The sequence below is a fragment of the Pongo abelii genome, chromosome X (assembly GCF_028885655.2).
Source record: "Pongo abelii isolate AG06213 chromosome X, NHGRI_mPonAbe1-v2.0_pri, whole genome shotgun sequence".
Lineage (NCBI taxonomy): Eukaryota > Metazoa > Chordata > Mammalia > Primates > Hominidae > Pongo > Pongo abelii.
The window spans coordinates 85962310-85988701 of record NC_072008.2 but is presented as its reverse complement, the minus strand read 5'-3'; the positions used below and the strand labels follow the sequence as shown (position 1 = coordinate 85988701).

Below are 26392 nucleotides of genomic sequence, written 5' to 3'. Positions count from 1 at the left end.
CCTGTTAGGATATAAACGGGTTCTACCATCAGAGAATGCTATAAACACCTCTATGCAAATAAACTAGAAAATCTAGAAGAAATGGATATATTCCTCGACACATACACCCTCCCAAGACTAAACCAGGAAGAACTTGAATCTCTGAATAGACCAATAACAGGCTCTGAAATTGAGGCAATAACTAATAGCTTACCAACTAAAAAAAGTCCAGGACCAGATGGATTCACAGCCGAATTCTACCAGAGGTGCAAGGAGGAGCTGGTACCATTCCTTCTGAAACGATTCCAATCAATAGAAAAAGAGGGAATCCTCCCTAACTCATTTTATGAGGCCAGCATCATCCTGATACCAAAGCCTGGCAGAGACATAACAAAAAAAGAGAATTTTAGACCAATATCCCTGATGAACATCAATGCAAAAATCCTCAATAAAATACTGGCAAACCGAATCCAGCAACACATCAAGAAGCTTATCCACCAAGATCAAGTGGGCTTCATCCCTGGGATGCAAAGCTGGTTCAACATATGCAAATCAATAAACATAATCCAGCATATAAACAGAACCGAAGACAAAAACCATATGATTATCTCAATAGATGCAGAAAAGGCCTTTGACAAAATTCAACAATCCTTCATGCTAAAAACTCTCAATAAATTAGGTATTGATGGGATGTATCTCAAAATAATAAGAGCTATCTATGACAAACCCACAGCCAATATCATACTGAATGGGCAAAAACTGGAAGCATTCCCTTTGAAAAGTGGCACAAGACAGGGATGCCCTCTCTCACCACTCCTGTTCAACATAGTGTTGGAAGTTCTGGCCAGGGCAATCAGGCAGGAGAAGGAAATAAAGGGTATTCAATTAGGAAAAGAGGAAGTCAAATTATCCCTGTTGGCAGATGACATGATTGTATATTTAGAAAACTCCATCGTCTCAGCCCAAAATCTCCTGAAGCTGATAAGCAACTTCAGCAAAGTCGGATACAAAATCAATGTGCAAAAATCACAAGCATTCCTATACACCAATAACAGACAGAGAGCCAAATCATGAGTGAACTCCCATTCACAATTGCTTCAAAGAGAATAAAATACCTAGGAATCCAACTTACAAGGGAGATGAAGGACCTCTTCAAGGAGAACTACAAACCACTGCTCAATGAAATAAAAGAGGATACAAACAAATGGAAGAACATTCCATGTTCATGGGTAGGAAGAATCAGTATCGTGAAAATGGCCATACTGTCCAAGGTAATGTATAGATTTAATGCCATCCCCATCAACCTACCAATAACTTTCTTCACAGCATTGGAAAAAACTACTTTAAAGTTCATATGGAACCAAAAAAGAGCCCGCATTGCCAAGTCAATCCTAAGCCAAAAGAACAAAGCTGGAGGCATCACACTACCTGACTTCAAACTATACTACAAGGCTACAGTAACCAAAACAGCATGGTACTGGTACCAAAACAGAGATATAGACCAATGGAACAGAACAGAGCCCTCAGAAATAATGCCACCATCTGATCTTTGACAAACCTGACAAAAACAAGAAATGGGGAAAGGATTCTCTATTTAATAAATGGTGCTGAGAAAACTGGCTAGCCATATGTAGAAAACTGAAACTGGATCCCTATCTTAAACCTTATAGAAAAATTAATTCAAGATGGATTAAAGACTTAAATGTTAGACCTGAAACCATAAAAACCCTAGAAGAAAACCTAGGCAATACCATTCAGGACATAGGCATGGGCAAGGACTTCATGTCTAAAACACCAAAACCAATGGCAACAAAAGCCAGAATTGACAAATGGGATCTAATTAAACTAAAGAGCTTCTGCACAGCAAAAGAAACTACCATCAGAGTGAATAGGCAACCTACATAATGGGAGAAAATTTTTGCAACCTCCTCATCTGACAAAGGGCTAATATCCAGAATGTACAATGAACTCAAACAAATTTACAAGAAAAAAACAAACAACCCCATCAACAAGTGGGTGAAGGATATGAACAGACACTTCTCAAAAGAAGACATTTATGCTGCTAAAACACACATGAAAAAATGCTCATCATCACTGGCCATCAGAGAAATGCAAATCAAAACCACAATGAGATACCATCTCACACCATTTATAATGGCGAACATTAAAAAGTCAGGAAACAACAGGTGCTGGAGAGGATGTGGAGAAATAGGAAAACTTTTACACTGTTGGTGGGACTGTAAACTATTTCAACCATTGGGGAAGTCAGTGTGGCGATTCCTCAGGCATCTGGAAGTAGAAATACCATTTGACCCAGCAATCCCATTACTGGGTATATACCCAAAGGATTATAAATCATGCTGCTCTAAAGACACATGCACACGTATGTTTATTGCGGTACTATTCACAATAGCAAAGACTTGGAACCAACCCAAATGTCTAGCAATGATAGACTGGATTAAGAAAATGTGTCACATATACACCATGGAATAGTATGCAGCCATAAAAAATGATGAGTTCACGTCCTTTGTAGGGACATGGGTGAAGCTGGAAACCATCATTCTCAGCAAACTATCGCAAGGACAAAAAAATCGAACACCGCATGTTCTCACTCATAGGTGGGAATTGAACAATGAGAACACGTGGACACAGGAAGGGGAACATCACACACCAGAGCCTGTTGTGGGGTGGGGGAGGGGGGAGGGATAGCAGTAGGAGATATACCTAATGTTAAATGACGAGTGAATGGGTGCAGCACACCAACATGGCACATGTATGCATATGTAACTAACCTGCACGTTGTGCACATGTACCCTAAAACTTAAAGTATAATTAAAGAAAAAAGAATATAAACATTTTCTAACTTGAATATTGACATACCTTGTGTTAATATTTAATGCAAGATGTTTGCCAGTCAGATTTAGTATGTGTATGTCTGTGTTTAGGTTAATGTGAAGGACATTTTTATTCTTAGTTTCAGTGATTTTTTATTTCAGTTTGATGTGTTTTGTTTTGTTCTCACCCATGCTGGAGTGCAGTGGTGGGATCTCGGCTCACTGCAGCCTCCACCTCCCAGGTTCAAGTGATTTCCCACCTCCACCTCCTGAGTAGCTGGTACTACCGGCATGCGCCACCACATCCGGCTAAATTTTGTATTTTTTTGTAGAGACAGGGATTCGACATGTTGCCCAGGCTGGTCTCAAACTCCTGGACTCAAACGCAATCCTCTGTCTTTGTCTTCCCAAATTGCTGGGATTACAGGCATGCGAGCCACTGCACTCAGCCTCAATTTGATTTTTAATGTAGAATACGTTGGCTTCTTTTAATACTTGTCCACATAGTGGTTGTAGTGAAAGTCATGGATAACTTAAAATATTTTTTATTTAACAAAACTAATGAAGCTGAACTTTTATCCTCTTCTTTCTGTTAAGAGCAAAACAGAGGAATCTTAAAATTTTTACACTTTGGAGAAAGAGACCACTTTTGGAGGAGATAATTACACCCATTTACTTTTGTTTATTCTTTAGGAAATAAAAAGTATGCCATTTTTTTGTGTTATTTAAATAATATATGATCTTTTCATGGGGAGCTAGCAACAATTAGGTTCAGTGTGTGTTGAATTTGAAAAAATTCATGTCAACATTTTGATTATTTGAAATTATTTCATGCATTTTGATTTGGGAGATTATCAGTTACTTGTGATCTCACTATCATATCTGACTGATTATTTCTGGAATTTGGACATACTGTCATATGCCATTGAAAAAAATCATTCGATTATAGTAGTCCCCCTTATCTGCGGTTTGGCTTTCCAAGGTTTCAATTACCCACCATCAGCCATGGTTTGAAAATAGGTGAATGCAGTGCAATGACATACTTTGGGAAAGACACCACATTCATATAACTTTTATTATAGTATATTGTTATAATTTTATAACATTATTATTAGGTATTATTTGTTAATTTCCTACTGTGCCTAATTTATAAATTAAGCTTATAGGTGTGCAGGCACAGGAAAAAACTTAGGGCTTGGTACTATTCAAGGTTTCCTGCGTCCACTGGAGGTCTTGATATGTGTCCTCTGCAGATAAGGAGGGACTACTAAATAATCAAAAATATTTATGATACTGTTGTTTTTTTCATAGTTTCATTTGCTAGTTTATTTTCTCATTTCTTTTACATATTGTAGTGCCTTAGAGATCTGTAGACCTCTCTATCATACTCTTTCTCTTAGTCATCTCGTGGTTTTGAATTTCATCTGTAAACTGATGATTCTCAAACTTCCATCTCCATTTAGGATCTATCTTTTAGCTCCATACTTGTTTATGCAACTATCTCCTTGGCATCATCACATGGATGTCTACTAGGCATTTCAAACTCATTATATTCATTATTGAACTATTTTTTCTTCCTTAGATCTTCTCCCCAAGCCTTTTCATCCAAACAAATGGCAATACCATGCTTTCAACTGCTCAGAATAGATCATCCCTTTTATCTTTCTCTTATACTTTGTATCTAACTTGTCAGCAAATCATGTTGGTTCTACCGTCAAACTGTATCTAGAATCTGGCAAATTCTCATGACCTCTATTATTGATATCCTGTTTGAGGGATTATCACCTGTGGTCTAGATTATTGAAATAGACTTCTAACCGATTTGCCTGCATCTTCCAGTCCCTTTCCCCTGCCCCAGTTTAGTCTCTCAGTTTAACAGACAAAGTTATTTTAAAATGGCAGTTAAATCATGTCACTGGTGCTCAGGACCGTCAATAGCTTCCAATCTCAGAGTTAAAGCTGAAGTCTTCACAGTGACCCTCAGTGCTCTGTATTCTCAGCCTCCTTGGCGCTCTCCAATCTCATCTACTGCGTGTTTGTTTGCCTTTTTCACTCTGCTTAACTGCTGGCCACTTTGCTTTTCTTGAACATTCTAGGTACATGGCTGCCTTTGCTCTTACTGTTTCCTCTCTCTGGAGTGGTCTTCCCTGGATATTCACATAGTTTGTTTTCTCAGTTTCTATGTGCTTTGTGCACATGTCACCTTCTCAGGGAGACCTTCTCTGACCACCTTATTGCTCTGATTAAAATTGTAAACCACTGCCCGCCCCCACCCCCTCCACTGTATGCACAGCAACTCTGTATCTTCCCTTCTGTTTCATTTTTTTGTCTGTAGTAATAGTCATCTTTTGGTATTCTTTACATGTTTTTTATTATTTGTGTATTGGCTGTATTTATTAACATCAGTGATATATTCTCCCACGTTTTGTATTTTTTTAACAAAATTTAGTTAAAATGGTATGATGCTAATAGTGGTTACCACTGAATGGCAGAATTACATGTTACTTTTTTTCTGTTTTTCCACATTTCCTAAGTTTTGTACAATAGGTATGTATCAAACAATCCGTAACATGATTTCTCATTTAAAACAATTCTATTAAACAATCCGTAACATGATTTTATTAAACAATCCATAACATGATTTTTTTATTAAACAATCCGTAACATGATTTCTCATTTAAAACAATTCTATTAAGGCACATTAATGGGCCAGGTCCCCCTTTGTGATAGATGAAGCAATTTAAATGCAGTGGAGATAAAGGTTTCAATATTTCTTCACTTTATAAAATTATACTATTTCATATTTAATTGTCTAATTCCTGTAGATCTGAGATCAGCAAATATACAGGCCAGATAGTAAATATTTAGGCTTAGCATGTCATACAATCTCTGTCACAACTGCTCACCTCTGTTCCCGTAGTGCAAAAGCAGCCATAGACAGTGTAAGGCGACTGTGTTCCAATAACACTATATTTACAGAAACAGACAACAAGCTGAATTTGGTGTGTTGGCCATAATTTGTGGATTACTGCTGTAGATTTTAGAGTAAGCTTTTGTTGTTGTTGTTGTTGAGACAGAGTCTTGCTGTGTAGCCCAGGCTGGAGCGCGGTGGTACGGTCTCAGCTCACTGCAACCTCTGCCTTCTGGCTTCAAGCAATTCCCATGCCTCAGCCTCCTGAGTAGCTGGGATTACAGGCATGTGCCACCATGCCCAGCTAATTTTTTTATTTTTAATAGAGACGGTGTTTTGCCATATTGGCCAGTCTGGTCTCGAACTCCCGACCTCAGGTGGTCTGCCTGCCTCGGCCTCCCAAAGTGCTGAGATTACAGGTGTGAGCCACCACGCCCAGCCAGATTAAGCTTTTTAATGCAAATTTCTCAATCTCAGAAATGAAAATATAGTTTACCCATTGTATCCGTAGATTCTGCATCTGTGGCTTCAACCAGCTGAGGAACAAAAGTCATTTGAAAAAAATTAACATTCGTTCTGAACATGTATAGATTTTTTTCTTGTCATTATCCCTTAAGTAATATAGTATAACAACAAATTACTACAGCATTTACATTGTATTAGGTATTATCAGTAATCTAGAGATGATTTAAAGTATACAGGAGGATGTACATATGTTATCTGCAAATACCATACCATTTTATATCAGGGACTTGAGCATCTGCTGATTTTAGTATCCATAGGAGGTCCTGGAAGCAATGTCTCAGTGATACCAATGGAGGACTATATAGGCATGAGTCCTGGTTTCTTTACTGCACATCAGTTATTAATGAATAATATTAATGAGTAATTTTTGTTTGAATTCATCTCTGTTGTCTTTAGAAGTTCTGTGCTTCCAAAGAAGCTAAGTAAATTACTTCATATTTCTATAATGATAATTTTCTTTTGATTTGCATTCAAAATGTATTCAAACTCTATATATCTTAATCCTTAGTCATCATCTCAATGGAAATGTTTAATTGTCTTCATTTGGGATTTTAAAAACTCATTGACATACCAGAAACTCTTGTCCAATTTTCAGCTTTTTCCTGTGTCCCAGACATCAGGAGCTCAGTTGTTCTTTTCCCTTTTCTGTGATTCTTTTCTGAGGATATGTAAAATACTGAGAGTAAGAACCTGAGAAGCCCACATGATAAAGGCCTTGATCCTTCTGACATAGTAGTAGTCCTCTATATTGACAACTTAAGTTTTTTTTTTTTAACTTGCTCTCCATTTTCCCACAATGATATGATACGAATAACGATTTGAACTATTTTACATTATTTATGGAAACAAATGGCTTACATCTAAAAAAGACAAAATTATATACTTAATTGAATGGAACTGGATTTTAAAGTGAAATAAATAATAAAACCAAATACTTGGATATTAACTTCCCAAGTGTTTTTAGATTTACTTCTAATCCTCTGCCCATCTGAACTATAAAAATTCCACAGTTGTTTCTATAAGTGTATATATAGCACACTTGTAAAGTTTTAAGTAGTAATGCGCTTGTGAGTTTATTCTCCACTGAAAGTGATTAAAAATCTTAAAGTGTAATGTTAAATAATTTAAAAGTAATTTTTTATAACTAAAACATTTTACCCTAAGTTCAGTTACTTTTCCTATAGTTTTTTTGATATTTTAAATTTTTTATAAAGTATTTATTAATCTAGGAAAGTTAAATAGTCCCTTGAAACAAAAATTTTTAGCTGAATTTATTGAAATTATATTTGTTAAATGATTACAATTTTAAAATACTCTGTGTTTGATGTTAGGCTGAACATGAAAACTTTTTATTTGAATCAGAATTTTTTTTTTTTAAGTTTTGTCCATCAACTAAAGGCACAAACAGATACCTCACTTCTACTGGTGCTGATGGAACAATCTGTTTCTGGCAATGGCATGTAAAAACAATGAAGTTTAGGTAAGTTTAGAAATTTTGTGAAAAATTAAGCATGTTAATTTTTTATCTATTGCCTTGATTCTTAATAGTCCATGTATTTAAATATATATATTTACATATGTGTATGTGTATTTGTGTATACATATCCATACCTACTTCAATAGGTTGTTAAGAGATTTTAGGATAAATTTTTTTTTGAGACAGAGTATCGCTCTGTTGCCCAGGCTGGTGTGCAGTGGCGTGATCTTGGCTCACTGCAAGCTCCGCCTTCCAGGTTCACGCCATTCTCCTGCCTCAGCCTCTTCTGCAGCTGGGACTACAGGCACCCCCCACTATTCCTGGCTAATTTTTTGTATTTTTAGTAGAGACAGGGTTTCACCGTGTTAGCCAGGATGGTCTCGATCTCCTGACCTCGTCCTCCCAAAGTGCTGGGATTACAGGCATGAGCCACTGCGCCCAGCCAAAATTTTTTTGATATTAATGTTGAAGAGACAATTTATATAGAAAATTTTGGTAGAATTTTATTTGTTTCATTTCTTACTTTGGTAAGATTTCTCATAATGGTAGTAGTAAGTAATATGGTTAATAAAACTATAGTAATAATACTGATATCATAAAGTATATTTGCAAGGTTAAATGCATTTTTAACCTAATTGATGAGAATAGTACTTATTGACCACGTTCCTTTTGTTTTTTCTGTAATATTGATGCTAAATTGATCAGTATCCCAGTCGTGTGCTAACATTCTGGCCCATTAGCTAAACATGATGAAACACAAAAACACCTTATTTTTATCTTTAGAGATCGCCCGGTGAAATTTACTGAGAGATCCAGACCTGGAGTCCAGATATCTTGTTCATCTTTCAGTTCTGGTATGTGTAAAACTGGAATGTTTTAAGCATCTAGAATATTAAATGATCCAGTTGTAAAAGTGATTTATGAAGAAAAAAGATACACATTTGAGTGTTAATTGAAGGAGATCAAAAATCTGAACCATGTGTTATGATAGATAAACTCTTTTGGACTCTAAGTAATGTGTAAGGTTGATTTTTTTTCCTTATTCATAATTTAATACATTTTTATATAATAGTGATTTTGCTTGGTAAAAAACAGACCCCCTACTCTAAATACCCACTAACAAAAAAGTTTACTGCCCCCCAATCAACACAAAAATTCTGCCCAGAGTTTACAAAAAAACATGTACTGTTGCTCCATATTGAAAACACTTTTACGGTGCTTTCTCTACTGCTAAGAATCCTACATTATTTAACCTTTTTTTTTTCCCTTTTTTTGAGTGTGGTGAAATATACAGAACTTAAAATTTTATCATTTTAGCCATTTTTAAGTGTACAGTTTGTAACTTTAAGTATATTCACATTGTTCTGCATCTGTCACACCATCCATCTCTAGAACTTTTTCATCATCCCAAAAGCAGTTGACTTTTTACACTCAACCACTGTAGCCACGGTAAAGAGAGTTGTAGATAAGTTGTCTTATAAATAATGTTGGAACATTACGTTTCTAAATAAAGAAGTGCATTCCTTAGGATGTGTTCTTTAATGTTTATGATCATAGGCCTGTATTCAGTGTATATAGTTTGTAGATTTTGTTGGATGAATGATATAGTTTTACGTTTTCTCTAAATCGCTAGTATGTCTCCAATAATTAGAAGACAACCTTGTGTTTCTTTAAGCCTTTTTACTAATGCAAGGTAGCATACAACTAAGGAAGTAATGAGAGGGTTTTTAAGGTTCCTTGGTACTATGTTTTGTTCTGTTTTTTAATCTTCTAGGTGGTATGTTCATTACAACTGGTAGTACTGACCATGTGATTAGAATATATTATTTGGGTTCTGAGGTTCCTGAGAAAATTGCTGAATTAGAGTCACATACGGTAAGAGAAAATCAGAAATGGTTGCTTTATTTTTGAACATCCTTGGAAAGCTTATTTCATTTCTTTTCTGATCTGTACCATAGTAACATATACAAATCACAAATTTTGGCTTACACTTTACTCTTGTCATCACTACTATACATACTATACTTGTAAAAATATGGGTTAATTATTCTAAAAGAAGATTACCTATAGATTGTCAGATGATTCCATTGGAAAATAATTAAATAAATGATGTGGGAAACAGGAAGTGATTGATTTATTTTCAAACATTAATAAAATTACATGTAAAATTTAATGCAACTACTATTAAATTAACTATTTTAAGGTGTTCTCTTACATTAGTGTGCTGTCTTATTATGGAGGACATAATAAACTAATATCTATTCAGAATTATTTGTCTCTTGAGATATGGTTTATGAGGTTTCCCTATGTCTGGTTTGTTTCCTGTTACTGCCAATAGGTATTCCTCAATAGTTAGTACATTGTTTTGGGCCTCATTGAAATTAAAAAAAAAAAAAAAAAACTACTTCATGATGTTTTTGCCTATGAATTTAAGAGAAAGAGCACTTAATTCATTTTACAAATAAGTCCATTTTAACCAAAAATCTGTTTCATGTCTTAGGATAAAGTTGTTGCTGTTCAGTTCTGTAACAATGGAGACAGGTAATTATGTAATACATATTTGTGTAAACAGATGTTTCATATATTTTACTGCCATTCCCTCAGATGCAGCTACTTCTATGATAGATACCTTATTTCTGTCCAGTTATTCAGGTTCAAAGCCCTTGTTTGTCTTTGATGACATCCTTAGCCATCACTTCCACAATCTCATCCAAGTAGTAACCATAGCCTATCAGGTCTTCCTTTCTGAGTGCTTTCTTCTTTGTTTATTTTGCTCTATTTCTGTTAGCACCCACGTTAGTCGAGTGTTCCATTATTTGACCTGTCCATCTCTGCCAGTGTAACATTGTTGTTGTTGTTTTTTTCTTTTTTTTTTTTTTTTTTGGAGACGGAGTCTTGCTCTGTCGCCGAGGCTGGAGTGCAGTGGTGCGATCTCGGCTCACTGCAACCTCCATCTCCTGGGTTCAAGCAATTCTCCTGCCTCAGCCTCCCGAATAGCTGAGATTACATGTGCATGTCACCACACCTGGCTAAGTTTTTATATTTTTAGTAGAGACGGGGTTTCACCAGGATGGTCTTGATCTCCTGACCTTGTCATCTGCCCGCCTTGGCCTCCCAAAGTGCTGGGATTACAGGCATGAGCCACCCTGCCTGGCCAACATTGTTCTTTATAGAAATCTTTAGTGTTTCCTCTTCTCTGTCTATGGAATAGAATTCAAATGTCTTAGCCTGGCATTCAGAGCTTTTTACCACATGACTTAGAGCTACATTCTTTGCTACTATTCTCTATATGAATCCTTAGATCCAGCCTAATTGATGTACCCTGCTTCTGTTCACATCTCATCCATTCCTTTGCTTATGCTTTTCCTCACATCATTTCTACTAAGAAATGTCACTTCCTACCTTCCCCTAACCTCTTTCTGTCTCTCTCCTGCTTTCTTTCTCCTTTCCTCTCTTCTGCCTCTCCTTTCTTTTTTTCCCCCTCTTCTTAACTAGGTCTTATCTTCCTTTTATGGTTCATGCTCTACCTGAAACCTTTCCTGAATGTTCCAGCTTTTAATTGTCTTGACTTTCTCTGAATATCTACATCACTCATTATTCCTATATCCCTAAAGTCAGAAATTATATGCAGATATCCTTGCACTCTCTAAAATGTCTAATCCCTAAAAGATGATGGCCAAAAAGGCTGTAGCCTAAAAGTTTACCTAGCATAAAAGATTTAAAATTTTAAGCACCTAGCATAAATTTGTTTCAAATACAGGTTATTTCCTATCCAAAATGCTTGGTACCGGAAGTGGATATTTTTACAGATTTTGGAATATTTGCATATGTATACTGAGATATGCTGGGAGATGGAACCCAAGTCTAAACACAATTCATTTATGTTTCATATATACCTTATACATGCAGCCTGAAAGTAATTTTATACAATATTTTAAATAATTTTGTGCATGAAACAAAGTTTTGACTATTGGTGACCCATCACAAGAGGCCAGGTGTGGAATTTTTGACTTGTGGCATCATGTTGACACTCAAACTCTTTCAGATTTTAGGATTTTGGATTCAGCTAGCTCAACTTGTATGTCTATAAGGACTTTTTTTTTTTTTTTGAGACGGAGTCTCGCTCTGTCACCCAGGCTGGAGTGCAGTGGTGTGATCTGATCTCGGCTCGCTGCAAGCTCCGCCTCCCAGGTTCACGCCATTCTCCTGCCTCAGCCTCCCGAGTAGCTGGGACTACAGGCCCCTGCCACCACGCCTGGCTAATTTTTTGTATTTTTAGTAGAGACGAGGTTTCACCGTGTTAGCCAGGATGGTCTCAATCTCCTGACCTTGTGATCTGCCCGCCTCAGCCTCCCAAAGTGCTGTGATTACAGGCATGAGCCACTGTGCCTGGCCTATAAGGACTTTATAGGATGATCATGTTTTATTTTGAAATAATTTTTTGACAGCAAATAATTACTGTGATGGAGTTGTTCATTTTTGTCCAATTCGAGAGTAAATAATGATGGTCTACAAAGAGTGATGTCTATATTAGGAATGAAAAAACCACCAAATAAATTTTAAGGTTGACTTGACTGCATTATACTGACTTAGATGCTTGAACATTAGTATAGCTACTGTTCTTTCATGCTAGAAGAACCTAAATTTTTAACTCCCTGTCTTTTTCCATTAAGGAAAAAAATACATTATTGTGGTCTTAATTATTCGTGTGGCCAATAAACACATGAGGAGATGTCCAACTTTACTAATAATCAAAGAAATATAAATTAAAATAACAGTCACTTTTTTTTCTTTCAGAATGACAAGATAATGAAAAATGATAATCCCAATATTGCCAAGGGTTTTGGGAAAATGGACACTTCTACAACTTGTGATGAGATTGTAAATTATTAAAAAAACTTTTCAGGGAAACAATTTGGCAGTATGTATCAAAAGCTTTAAAAATACACCTACTCTGACTCAGCAAAGATATGTATGAGATTGTACAAAGATTATATAGAGATGTTCATCACAGCATTATTTATAATGGTGAAGATTGGAAACAACAGTTGATCATTAAGGGATTAATTAAAAGAATTTTGGTACATTCATATAGTTGAACACCTATTAAAAGTGATAGTAGTTTTGTACTTGTAAACATAGAAATAGATCTACAAAATACAGTTAAGCTAGGGAAAAACATATGTAGTTCAATTCAATTTTTTGTAGTAGAAAATATTGAAGTGTGTATGTCTGTATTTTATAAATTCTGAAAATAGAAACTGAAGTGTTAACAGTGACAGAAGTATGGGTGAATATGTGTTCTTTTTAAATGACATCTTTATTGAGATATAATTTACATAACATAATATTCATTGGTTTTTAGTATATTCATAGGGTTGTGCAACCATCACCACAGTCAATTTTAGAACATTTTCATTGGCCCTGAAAGAAAGCTCATATCCTTTAACTGTCAACCTCCAATTCTCCTATCTCTTCACTCCCAGCTCTTGGTAACCATTAATCTACTTTTTGTCTTTATAGGTTTGCCTATTCAAGATTCATCTATGTTAACTGTGTCTGTCATTCTTTCTTTCTTTTTTTTGCTAAATAATATTTCATTGTATGAATATGCTACATTTTGTTTATCCATTTATCCCATTGATGGACATTTGGGTTGTTTCCACTTTTTGGCTTATTATGAATAATGCTGCCATGAATATTCATGTACACATTTTTATGTGGACTTATGTTTTCATTACTCTTGGATATATACCCGGGAGTAGAATTTCTGGGTCATATGATAACTCTATGTTTAACATTTTGAAGAACTGCCAAGCTGTTTTCCAAAGTGACTGTACCATTTTACATTCCCCTCAGTAGTGTGTGAGGGCTAATGTGTTGCTTATATTATCAAAAAAAAACTGATTTACATTTTTGAGGAAATTAATAAAGTTATTTTAACTCTTTCTAGTTTAAGATTTGTTAGTGGAAGTCGAGATGGAACGGCAAGAATTTGGCAGTATCAGCAACAAGAATGGAAGAGTATAGTGCTAGACATGGCTACTAAAATGACTGGGTAAGAATATATGTTAGATGTTTATGTGGTTCTCATGATATATTTTACATTGAGTTTAATAATGAATATAAAATATCTCTTTACATTAATAAATAGTTTGAAGTTAATTGTAGACATGAAGTTTGCATCTGTACAGCCTCTAAGCAAATCATCATTACTGTTGATTGACAGAGTAGATGACAGGAACATTGCTGATTCATTTCATATTCTGGTCTTTTGTGACTCAAAGATCTCTGTGTTCTACTGATGCCTACAGAGCCATTCTTTGCCTTAGTTTTTTATAGGTCATTAAAAAATATATCTATTTTACTTTTTACCTTGAGAGTTGTCCCTATTAAATGTCATCATATGTTTAACTTTTTCTCTAATTTTCTAAGGATACTTTTATAATATTTTATATTGTTAGCATTCCTACTCAGTAATAAATATCCACTTAATCAGCATTCAGTTTTGTCATCTTCACTGTTGATTGGAAGATACATAATTACCTCTTTGGGACACTACAGCTTCTTTAGGGTATGGCCCTGAAATCAACTATCTTTCCATTAGTTGCAATATAGAAATGACTTTTTCATCATAGCCACCTGTTGATAATGTCATATTTAATTACATAAAAATGGTACTAAATCTGCTTTTTTATAAGACTTATGGGTTCTTAAAAACATTCATATTTAAGATAATAAATTGGCCATTATGTTTTCATATTTTCTGGCAACCAATATAAGTATGAATTTTATTTTTCAAAGTATTTATAGATTTCTTAGTAGTTTTTGGTTCTCAAGGAACTATTTACCAAATTTTTGTCATTTTAGGGTCTTTTTTTCTCCCTGAAATAAGCTAATGGGTATTGCCCTATGCAGATACATTTATTTTTTTCTTTCATGAATACTTAACGGTATAGTTTAGGATTTTTAAATCTAAACAGTTGTATACTCCTGGAGAAATTTTGTCATAATTTGCTATTTAACATGCACTTTTGTCAAAAATTTATAAGATATGAATACTGCAAATTGTTTTGTTTAGCAATAATTTGCCATCTGGAGAAGACAAGATCACTAAACTTAAGGTGACTATGGTTGCCTGGGATCGCTATGATACCACAGTTATTACTGCAGTGAACAATTTTCTTTTGAAAGTGTGGAATTCTATCACAGGACAGCTTCTTCATACATTATCTGTAAGTATTTTATTTTTAGAGTAATTAAAATGGTCAAAAAGCACATTATTTTAAGACACAGGAAATTTAAGTTCCAGGTTCCTTTCTATGATATACTATACTAGTCCTTGGAAAAATGATTTTCTGAGAGGGCTCTGTTGACATATCTGTAAAATAGGGATGACACGCGCTATACCTGCTAAAAGCAAGTATGAAATCTTTTCAAGATCTTTTCTAAGTCTGGTAGTTACTCATCTACTATGTTATTGTATACAATGAGGACATATAAGTTACTTTGTTTTTAGCAGGGGTTGGCATTTTTTCATTGTTACCATTATAGGGGTAGAGTGTACCTTATTTCGACAAGGGTATCCTACATAGTCTACCTTTAGTGATTAGTTTATGCAAGGAATAGGGGTAAGAGGAAGAAGTAGGAAAAGAAAGGTCTTTTTTCCTCTTTCAGAAAGTGTATTTGTCATTGCAAGAGGCTGTAGTATTTGTTATGTAAAAAGTTGAAAGGATTAATAGCAGAAATCACATGGGTAATGTTGATGTTTTTCAGTTTATCATAATACTGATTGACTTCAGATTAAGCTTAATTTAAAAACCTTATTTTTTGTCTGTTTCAACTATCAATTCATAAGCATTTTAAAGAGAGAATGCCAAATGGTTGCCATGTGATTACACGGTAGTAAGTGATAAGAATAGAAACCAATTCTTCTGGCTCAACTCAGTTGTCTTTATGCTATATCATGGTGTTTATGTATCAGAGGGAAAGTTCTTCTATTTTGCAAATGCTGTTTGAGTATCAGCTGTGTGCCAAAAGTGGCTTAGGTGTTAGATATAAATGGTAAATTAGACAGAGTCCTGTCATGCCAGAGTTTAGAAACACTTTTAATCAGATAAGCACTAAGAAAGAAAAATGCAAGATAGAATGCAAACTTCTAACAGGGTAACCAAATTTGATATGGGAGGCTCAGAGAAAACTTCCTTAGGAAGTGTAGTTTGGGTTAAGTTTTGAAAGATAAGTAGGAATTACCCAAATCTCAACTTAAGTGTCAACTCCTTGATTAGGCCTTCCCTGATCAAACAATCCAAGGTAGCCTCCTAGTCTTTGTCTTATTATGTCACCTTGCTTTACTTTTATTAGGTTTATCACTATCTGATATTTTATTGTTATGTTTTCTTGTTTATTCCCTGCCTCTACATGGTAGAGAATCAATAAATATTTGGTAAATCAAATATGTGAGGAGGCTGGGGCATGTTTCTAGAAAGAGGGGATGGCATGTGCAAAGGTCCTGAGGTAGATGAGAGCTGAAAGAAAGCCAATTTAGCTATATCACAGAGAGCAGAAACAGAGTCTCCCCAGATACAATTGGAAAAGTGGACAGGGGCCAGACTAGGATTTTGTAGGATCTATTGTAACACCAATAGGAAATCATTAAAGGGTTTAAAGCAAAGGAATGACATGAGAGTTTTGCTTTTGAAAAATACCTTTTAATTCTGGTCACAGAAGAGGGAATAGATTGGAATGGGCTAAGAGTGACTGCAGATAGATTATAGGAGTCTGATAGTAGCCAGGATGAGCCAGGATGATAATTTAGATTTGTGTGGTGGTGGTGGAAATAAAAGTGTGCTTACTAAATACAAATATGGCATATGATAAATTTTAAGACATTACTGATTCTGACTAGATCTTGTTCCCCATGATCTAGTAACTGTGTACTCTCCTAAGGCATGTGACCCAAAAACAATGAAAATCCCCAGCTTCAAAGTTTTTTTTTTTTTTTTTTCCCTAATGTACATTGACGTAGTCATGTCATTATCATTAGAGTTTAACAAACTAACTTTAGTTTTGCTGGTTAGGAACCTGAGAAAATATTGGCTATATCAAATTGATTCTTTTAGCAAGGGATTTTGTTATAACAAAGAAATAACTTTTTCTGTAGTCACTAGGAAGAATTTTGGTAAACTTTTGAGTTGTGATGGTACTTATCATAAAGGGATTTTTCCTACTAATCTTAACACTACATTTTGAGCCAGTCTAAAGTTATATTTTCTTTCAGTAAGGTGTATTTTTGTCCATAATCATAATATGGTAGGATACTCTATTTTTTTTAATAGCATGATTTGGGATAAAATGCACTTTTGAGATTTGCAGGATATGATCATTTTTTTAGATGCTCCTGATGTATAATGTGATGGTGTGTTCCTAAGATAAGTGCAGCTTCAGGATGTTCTCTATGCTTTTCTAAGGCTTGGAGCCTGTTCTTAATCATATACTCTCTAGTCAGGAGTTAAGTCCAAAGAAAATCAACAGTGATCTTAAAGCAGATGTTTGTAAAATTTTCCTTTATGAGGCATATAAACATATAACATGTAAACATGTTATATAAACATATAACATAAAGCATTGGTTTTCAAGCTTAATTTCTTTTTAGCAGGAAATGTATTTTCCAGATAACATCTTAAATGGAACTCCCAAATGTAAAGTAGATATAGAGCAGAGCCACTGTGCTTTATCCTGTGAATGTATCATGGGACCTACTAAAATACAATTTGAATACCAGTAATAGAGAATAGAGTGCTGGATTGTATTTATCACTGTGTCAGAATTGGGTGTTATTGAAAGATTCTGTTTGTCATACATTCTGTGGCCTTTTAAATAGCCCAGTCCTAAATTCCACTTCAGAGGCCTGGTTAATGAGCTGTAATTGTTTAGACTATCTTTATTTTAAAAACATTTCTGGGTCTTCTGTTTATTGAATACTTGATAAAATCAGCAGTTTATAAGGAACTCTCACTGAGCTATATTGTTCATGTAGTATCCATGTCATAAATGCTGTTAAATTATTCTGCATAAATTCATTTGAACCAGACAGATAGCACACTGAAGACCTTTTTAAAATGAACCAAACATTTTGTGTTGCTTTTCATTGTTAATACTGATTTTTATTATAGGGACATGATGATGAAGTATTCGTTCTGGAAGCCCATCCATTTGATCAAAGGATCATACTTTCAGCAGGTCATGATGGGAACATTTTTATTTGGGACCTTGACCGGGGGACCAAAATTCGGAATTACTTTAACATGGTAAGAGACACCTACCTGTATCTAGTTCACATTAAAACCAACTTCTCTTACATAATAACTTGGTTAATTAAAGTATACCTAGTGCAGAGGAACCTCTTGTCATTTGTGTTTAAATTGGTTAAATATTTCAGAGAATAACTCAAGAATTGAGAATAAGGCCAGTTGAGCCTTTCAAGATGACTATTCTTAGGTGTTAGCATTTTCCAAATTCTGTTCCCCAGTCCTAAATTACAGATCTCAAATGTATTAAGCTTTGGAGTTAACACCTAACCAAAATCACAAAAAGATTGATGTTTAAAATGTAATTCTGATTTATGAATTATAACAGTGACTGTAATACTTGTATCTGCCTCTGGTAAACTTCATATGATTTAGTAATCAGAAAGTTGTTTGGCAAACATGGACTTGGAGATATGGATGTTCTTTAAGATATGTCTCATACAAGCCATGGAAAAATCTGGTGAGCTATCTCTTCTCTCAGAACAACCTTCTGTGGTGATGGGACTACTCATATCCAGCATTCTATGGTGACGGGAATACTAATATCCTCTTAAGAATAATTCTGATTAAACATTTCTAAATTGTTGGTTGCTCTTTGAGTTTACTTTTATATGCTTTATATAGACCCAAAGCAAAGACAGATCCTCTGTCTTTTATTGGTAAAATTGATTGTGTGCTTTAATTTTAGGATGGTTATTTTAAGGCTTCATTGCATTACAACTTAAGATGTGAAGATAGTATCTTGACTTTGCTGAGGTAGTACCTTTGTCATTTTGGTTGCATTTAGTTCTTTTTTAATCTTCACAGTCACTTATTTAGTATTTCATGAGGTATGTCCTTGCTAGCAATGATTGATTTCATCCATTGCAATTTGCCTCTCCCTAATTTCTTTCAGGGATTTACTGTATCAGTAGGGTTCTGGCTGCAGAAGCCAGAGAGAGTACTTTGGAATGTTTGTGCATCACAGAGTCCATGGTATTAGCAAGGAGAAGTTACCGCCTATGTATTATTTGAAAATTACTCTTAAGATGACTTGAGACTCCTCTGAATTTCAGATTGAAGGCCAAGGCCATGGTGCGGTGTTCGATTGTAAATTTTCACCAGATGGAAACCATTTTGCCTGCACAGATTCTCATGGGCATTTGCTGCTTTTTGGTTTTGGATGCAGTAAATACTATGAAAAGGTTAGCATATTTAAATTTTGCTGTAGAGTATAATTTAGGATTGTGTCATTCACAAATTTTGTTTAAAGCCCTCCAGTTAATAAGGGCTGTTATGTGTCAATAGATACAAAATAAAAGAAAGTTGTCTTTCTTAGTAAAGGTTCTTAATTGTGATCTGCACTGCCAGAAACTTAGGTTTGGCTGTGCAGATCACAATTGAGATAAGTTATAGGGTGATGAAGATATAAAAATTCCTTAGGAATTCCTTTTGCTTATATTATACCTGCCTTTCAGGTATAATAGGAGAGTAATTCTAACACATCACATCTTCTACTTCTCATGAATTGGGAATAAACCGCTGGTGACTGAATATGTTTATTTTCTTAGGTGGCTGTTTTACTATTTTACTTATTATTGATCCTGTTAAAATACTTTGGGAGCTAACTTAATTGGTTCTTTATGTTTTATTAGCTGTGAATTTGAGAAAGATTATAGAATCTTAGAGTTGAAAGAGAACTCAAGCATTGAGGTCAGCTCAGTAATTGCATTAATATCAGGTTTGAGTGCCTTTGATGTGATTGATATTTACCCATTTTACCATATGTATTACACTTCATCTATCTTCATTTGAATAAAAATAAGCAAGAAAAACGTAATTATATAGGTTTGTGTAATTTTTACAACTTAAATACAAATGCCCATCTATATCTACTGGGTTGTTGCTTTAGTTCTTCTTATCATAATAGAAGAAATATGATATGTCTAAAAATTAATACAGATTATAGGATTTTGTGGAGAAAAGAGAATTACCATTTAGGTAATTCAATTCTCTTCTACCTAAAGGGAATATAGGGCAACAAAGGACTATAAGAGTATGCAAAAGATTCTCTGATTTAAAAAATGAGTGTGCTCTAGGAATGAAAACAAGTATTTACTTATAAATTCCCTGTGTATGTTAACCCACTAAAAATCTGTCATAAAGATTCCAGATCAGATGTTCTTCCACACGGATTATCGTCCTCTTATTCGTGATGCCAATAACTATGTATTGGATGAACAAACCCAACAAGCTCCTCACCTCATGCCTCCTCCATTTTTGGTGGATGTTGATGGAAATCCTCATCCCACAAAATTCCAACGGTTGGTACCAGGACGGGAAAATTGTAAAGATGAACAGCTTATACCACAGCTGGGATATGTGGCTAATGGTATGTTTTCTCTAAAAGTAAATTTAAAACATTTTGCACAATGTTATACATTACTGCTGTTCTCTCTATGATGTATGCCTCCTGCTAAACTCTGGAGTAGGTTATAATATGTTTCATCTTCTGTTACTGTTAATTTTCAGTTGTTTTTACCTTAGCATAGTACTTTTTCATCGTTTATCTCACCTGGACACAGATAAGTGGGTTAGGACAAACATAAGCATCAAGCAGATAATGTATTGACCTATTTCTTTAGAAAACCTTATATATGTATGAAGCTGTTGTTTTCTGTAGTATTGAGTTGTAGTAAAAGCTTTTATAACTGGTGGAATTCCACTGCTTATCGAATTGGTATTTTAGTTTGAGAGTTCATAGTTAATTAAACTAAGAAGAGGAAACTTTGAAAAACCACAGACTGGCCAGGCGCGGTGGCTCACGCCTGTAATCCCAGCACTTTTGGAGGCCGAGGCGGGTGGATTACTTGAGGTTAGGCATTCAAGACCAGCCTGGCCAACATGGTGAAACCCCGTCTCTACTAAAAAATGCAAAAATTAGCTGGGAGTGTTGGTGCACGGCTGTAATCCCAACTACTCGGGTGGCTGATACACAAGAACCACTTGAACCCAGGAGGCGGAGGTTGCGGTGAGCCAAGATTGCGCCACTGCACTCCAGACTGGGCGACCGAGTGAGACTCTTGTCTCAATAAAAAGAAAACAACCCCTACCCCGCAGCTGGAGGTAGCTATTTACCTATCCTCATGTTTGAAATGCAAAGAGTTATTGGATGTAGGGTAAGAGGATGTGACTATTTAAATAACAGTCTTGGGAGATACTGGAAAAGCAGAGATGAATGTGATATATGATAGGAAGATAGTAGAATAAAACATTGGAATAAGCTATTTTCTATCAAAGCAATTTATTCTCTTCTGGTTAGCATATTTCCATTATTTATACTGCCCTGTACCCCCACTTAAAATGCCTTCATATCTTACTTTGGTACTTGTAGGTTGTCTTCAGGTATGAGCTAGTAAGTTACTGATTTGCAAGTAGAATTTCATATCACTGCTAGGGAATTAAGGCTTAAATGGAATGAAATGCTGCATGTCCTTTTATGTTCTTGCTCATAAAGGTTGTAGAGCAGGGAAATGGTATTACACATGTGCTTGTAGTTACTGTGATGATGTCATATTTATTAGCCAAGGAGAAAAGGTGTGAATATTAATTAAATGGGAGATAAACTTGAAAACAAATAAGAAAGTCTAATTTATCAGACTTTATTTCTTGTATATTTCTTGTAAGATCTGATCACTTGGTTACTCTGTCAAATCTGACTAGGGGACAAGATGAAAACCAGGGCTATGATATACTTAAGAAAGAAAAATATTTAACATTTTCATTCAGAAATAATCATTAAGTTTCAGTGTACTTAAAAAATAATTTTGTACTCATTAAAACACTAAAATGTTATCAAAAGACAATAATAGTTGAAAGATCATCATTTTGACTTCTTTCAAAAAGGAAATTTTCACAAAAGAAGGAAGCAAAGCATTTTAGGTATCTGTGGTTAAACTTGTTTAAACCTTACTCAAAACTCTTATATGGCATAGCTAGTTGTTCTTAGGCAGCAAACCTGTACAGCATGTAACTGCACTGAATACCATAGACAGTTATAAATACAATGGTACATATTTGTATATCTAAGCATATCTAGACAGAAAAGGTACAGAAAAATAATGGTATAAAAGATTAAGAATGGTATACCTGTATAAAGCACTTACCATGGAATGGAGCTTAAAGGACTGGAAATTGCCGTGGGTGATTCAGTGAGTGAGTGAGTGGTTGAATGTGAAGGCCTAGAACATTGCTATACAATACTGTACACTTTATCAACACTGTACACTTAGGCTACACTAAATGTATATAAATAATATTTTTCTTTCTTCAGTAACAAATTAACCTTAGCTAACTGGAAACACTTTTTAGGTTTTTTTGTTTTGTTTTGTTTGTTTGTTTGTTTTTTAACTTTTCGGCTCTTTTGTAATAATACTTAGCTTAAAACACAAATACATTGTACAGCTGTATAAAATATTTTTATATCCTTATGCTATAAGGTTTTTCTATTTTTAAAATTTTTATTGTTTTACTTTTTAAACTTTAAGTTAAGACACAAACATACATTAGCCTAGGTCTACACAGAGTCAAGATTATCAATATCTCTGTCTTCTACCTCCACATCTTGCTTGTCCCACTGGAAGGTCTTCCGGGGCAATATGGAGCTGTCATCTCTTAGGATAACAATGCCTTTTTCTGGAATACCTCCTGGAGGACCTTCTTGAGGCCATTTTACAGTGCAATGTTTTTTTAATAATTAAAAGGAGTACATTTCAAAATGATACGAAGTATGGTATAGTGCATACATAAAACAGTAATATAGTCATTTATTACCAAATATTATGTACTGTGCATAATTATATGTGCTATGCTTTTATATAACTGGCAGTGCAGTAGGTTTGTTTATGCCAACATCACCACAAACATGTGAGTACTGCATTGCACTATGAAGGCTATGATGTCACTAAACAATAAGAGTTTTTCAGCTTCATTATGATCTTATGAGACTACCATTGTATATGTGGTTTATCTTTGACTGAAATGTCGTTATGCAGCACTTGATCGTATTTTTAAAGATGAGAAGGCCCTCATAATAATGTCTAATTTGGGAGCATTGGTTAAGTCAGACACATAAGCTAGTACATCAAAAATATTTACAAATGTTTCCTTTGATATATACTTTATTTTACGTTTAATCCTGTTTTTAATCATTTGTGTAGAAATTTATAGGTTGTTTTTACTATGTTTAAGGTATACTAAAATGTAAGTAATTTTGTGGCTTTGTATCTGGTCTTATTAAGGTGATGGTGAGGTAGTAGAACAGGTAATTGGGCAGCAAACCAATGACCAAGATGAGAGCATTCTTGATGGAATAATCAGGGAGCTGCAGAGAGAACAAGACCTGAGACTAATTAATGAAGGAGATGTTCCACATTTTCCAGTTAATAGAGCATACTCTGTTAATGGTGGTAAGTATTTTTATACTTGTAAAGGGTGTAGTGTATTTACTGTAATTATTTTACTTTTACCAAATAATTACATGGAAAATATTTTACGTTTATAAATAAAAATTTTTTTATTAATTTACAATTTTGATATCAGATACATCGAAGTCTCATAATCTCATCATTTGTGGATAAAATGACTTAAAGTCTCCTGAGAAATACAGATGATGCATTTTAATACACTGTCTTCTTTTTACTCAGTAATTTATCTGTAATCTTTACATTTGTTTTAAGAAGTGAAGTGCTACAGTAAGTCTAGCCCTTTTGTAGGGGAACCAACCTATATAGTTTTCAAAATTAAAACTACCTTAAGTTTAGAAATTACTACCAATTCCTCTTTTGTGGAAAGGAAAGCAGAATACCATGCTCCTCTCTTGAATTAAAAAAAAAAAAAATACACTGAAGACAAGAAGCCCTCTTAGGGAATACAGATGCAGCTTCTGAATTAACTTATATAATAGTTTGATCTTAATACCAGTAGAAGTTATTGTATAATTAATTATCTTAAAATGAATATTCTATCCTTAAATGATATTAAAATGATATTTTATCCTATCTTTTACATTAAACGTGCCAGGGCATCTGAGTTTTATATAAGTTTTAGCTTGTATCAAGAGCTATCAGTTTTATTTTCAAATGTAGTCATCTTATGATTTTTTTTTCAGTTTTATTTCTTTTCATATATTTGTAACTAGAGTCATTTATCTGTGTAACATTGCATTTTAGATTCCATGGAAATGAATAAGGTGATTTAAATTTGTGGTGATTCACAGGGTAGTTTACTCGTTTCCTGATTTCTTCAATATCTCATAAAATTAAAATAGTTCATTTAGGTTACTTGAACACCTAACTCAGATAAGCTTTTCCGAACCTAGAACAAGATGACAAGTGGGCTGATAATCCTATATATCCAGGCCCTTTATTCCTGAGACATAAAACATTCTCAGAGCCCTGATTTAAATATCCATTAATGAAATCAGTATTCTGTTGTACCGTCAATACTAGGTTTCTGTGGACAGATTAGAAATGGCGTTAGTCAGGAGACCCCACTGACTTCTATTTGTAATATTCATTTGTTTTGAAATTTTTCTGACATTTAACAGTTGGATGTTTCAGTTTCCATTTGTGTTTTATTTGTAAATATAAGAAAAATAACATGAACCTTTCTGGAGTATTAAAAAGTAAAACTTCTGTTACTTTGTTTTCTTTCTTTCGTTGCTCATCAATCTTGAAAATCACTGGCCATCAGAGAAATGCAAATCAAAACCACAATGAGATACCATCTCACACCAGTTAGAATGGCAATCATTAAAAAGTCAGGAAACAACAGGTGCTGGAGAGGATGTGGAGAAATAGGAACACTTTTACACTGTTGGTGGGACTGTAAACTAGTTCAACCCTTGTGGAAGTCAGTGTGGCGATTCCTCAGGGATCTAGAACTAGAAATTCCATTTGACCCAGCCATCCCATTACTGGGTATATACCCAAAGGACTATAAATCATGCTGCTATAAAGACACATGTACACGTATGTTTATTGCAGCATTATTCACAATAGCAAAGACTTGGAACCAACCCAAATGTCCAACAATGATAGACTGGATTAAGAAAATGTGGCACATATACACCATGGAATACTATGCAGCCATAAAAAATGATGAGTTCACGTCCTTTGTAGGGACATGGATGAAATTGGAAATCATCATTCTCAGTAAACTATCGCAAGAACAAAAAACCAAACACCGCATATTCTCACTCATAGGTGGGAATTGAACAATGAGAACACATGGACACAGGAAGGGGAACATCACACTTCGGGGACTGTTGTGGGGTGGGGGGAGGGGGGAGGGATAGCATTGGGAGATATACCTAATGCTAGATGGCGAGTTGGTGGGTGCAGCGCACCAGCATGGCACATGTATACATATGTAACTTACCTGCACACATGTACCATAGAGCCTAAAGTATAATAATAATAATAATAATAATAATAATAATAAAGAAAAAAAAGAAAATGAAATTTTGATTTAAAAAAATATTTATTTACACTTTGAATCTTAACATTTTTGAAAGTTTTATTGATGCTTTATCTAGAAACACTGTAATGGAGAGAACAAAGATAGAATTTAGATCAAAACGCTGCTTCCTGAACTAGTACTAATAAACATTTGTAAATCTCCAAATCATGTTGAATACATTTTTTTATATTCAGTGAGCATTTAGTAGATGTCAGATGTGAAACTACTTTGAAAAAAATTAATTATAGAAATTTTAAACATTTCTCAATAAGAGTGCCCGCTTCATTTATAACAATATGAAAAACACAAAGGAGGGTACAGAAAATATAGAACAAAGGGATAGCAATTCTTACAGCAGTACTGTATTTGAATCTACTGTTTTGTTTAGAGCTGTGTTCTGGAAAACGATGGTGCCTTTGCTCAGAAAGTGATAATTTTCCTTGTTTTTGTTTTAGCTCTGAGAAGTCCAAACATGGACATATCTTCTTCCCCAAACATGAGGCTTCGAAGACATAGTAGTCAAATCGAAGGTGTTAGACAAATGCATAACAATGCTCCTCGGAGCCAGATGGCCACTGAAAGAGATCTCATGGCATGGAGCAGAAGAGTGGTGGTCAATGAACTAAATAATGGGGTTAGTAGGTGAGTCAATAAGGTAACATTTAGAAAAAAATTTAAAGCTTTATTCTTAGGAAGTGAATTGAAATGTACTATGTTAGCCTAGTAAATGAGATATTTTAAAATATAGTTTAGTCATGCATTAGTTTTTCCATATTATTCCAATGAGTTCACTCCATAACAAATAATGATTATCTTCAGCTTTGTGCTGAATGCTTTGGGGAATATTGAAAATGCA

The 26392-nt window shown here is 34.6% G+C and overlaps 1 protein-coding gene across 3 annotated transcripts in view; it reads left to right on the top strand.

Annotated features, from left to right (window-relative positions):
- Window positions 1-26392, top strand: part of BRWD3 (bromodomain and WD repeat domain containing 3) — a 132218-nt gene that overhangs the window by 61824 nt on the left and 44002 nt on the right. For all 3 annotated transcript variants that reach the window (XM_054544773.1, XM_024240891.2, XM_054544774.1), the window contains 11 exons: window positions 7629-7729; window positions 8510-8580; window positions 9501-9601; window positions 10227-10267; window positions 13680-13784; window positions 14808-14961; window positions 17902-18036; window positions 19092-19220; window positions 20182-20407; window positions 23316-23483; window positions 25992-26178. In XM_054544773.1, the coding sequence (XP_054400748.1) occupies window positions 7629-7729; window positions 8510-8580; window positions 9501-9601; window positions 10227-10267; window positions 13680-13784; window positions 14808-14961; window positions 17902-18036; window positions 19092-19220; window positions 20182-20407; window positions 23316-23483; window positions 25992-26178 (1418 nt within the window). The remainder of the gene's footprint in view (window positions 1-7628; window positions 7730-8509; window positions 8581-9500; window positions 9602-10226; window positions 10268-13679; window positions 13785-14807; window positions 14962-17901; window positions 18037-19091; window positions 19221-20181; window positions 20408-23315; window positions 23484-25991; window positions 26179-26392) is intronic.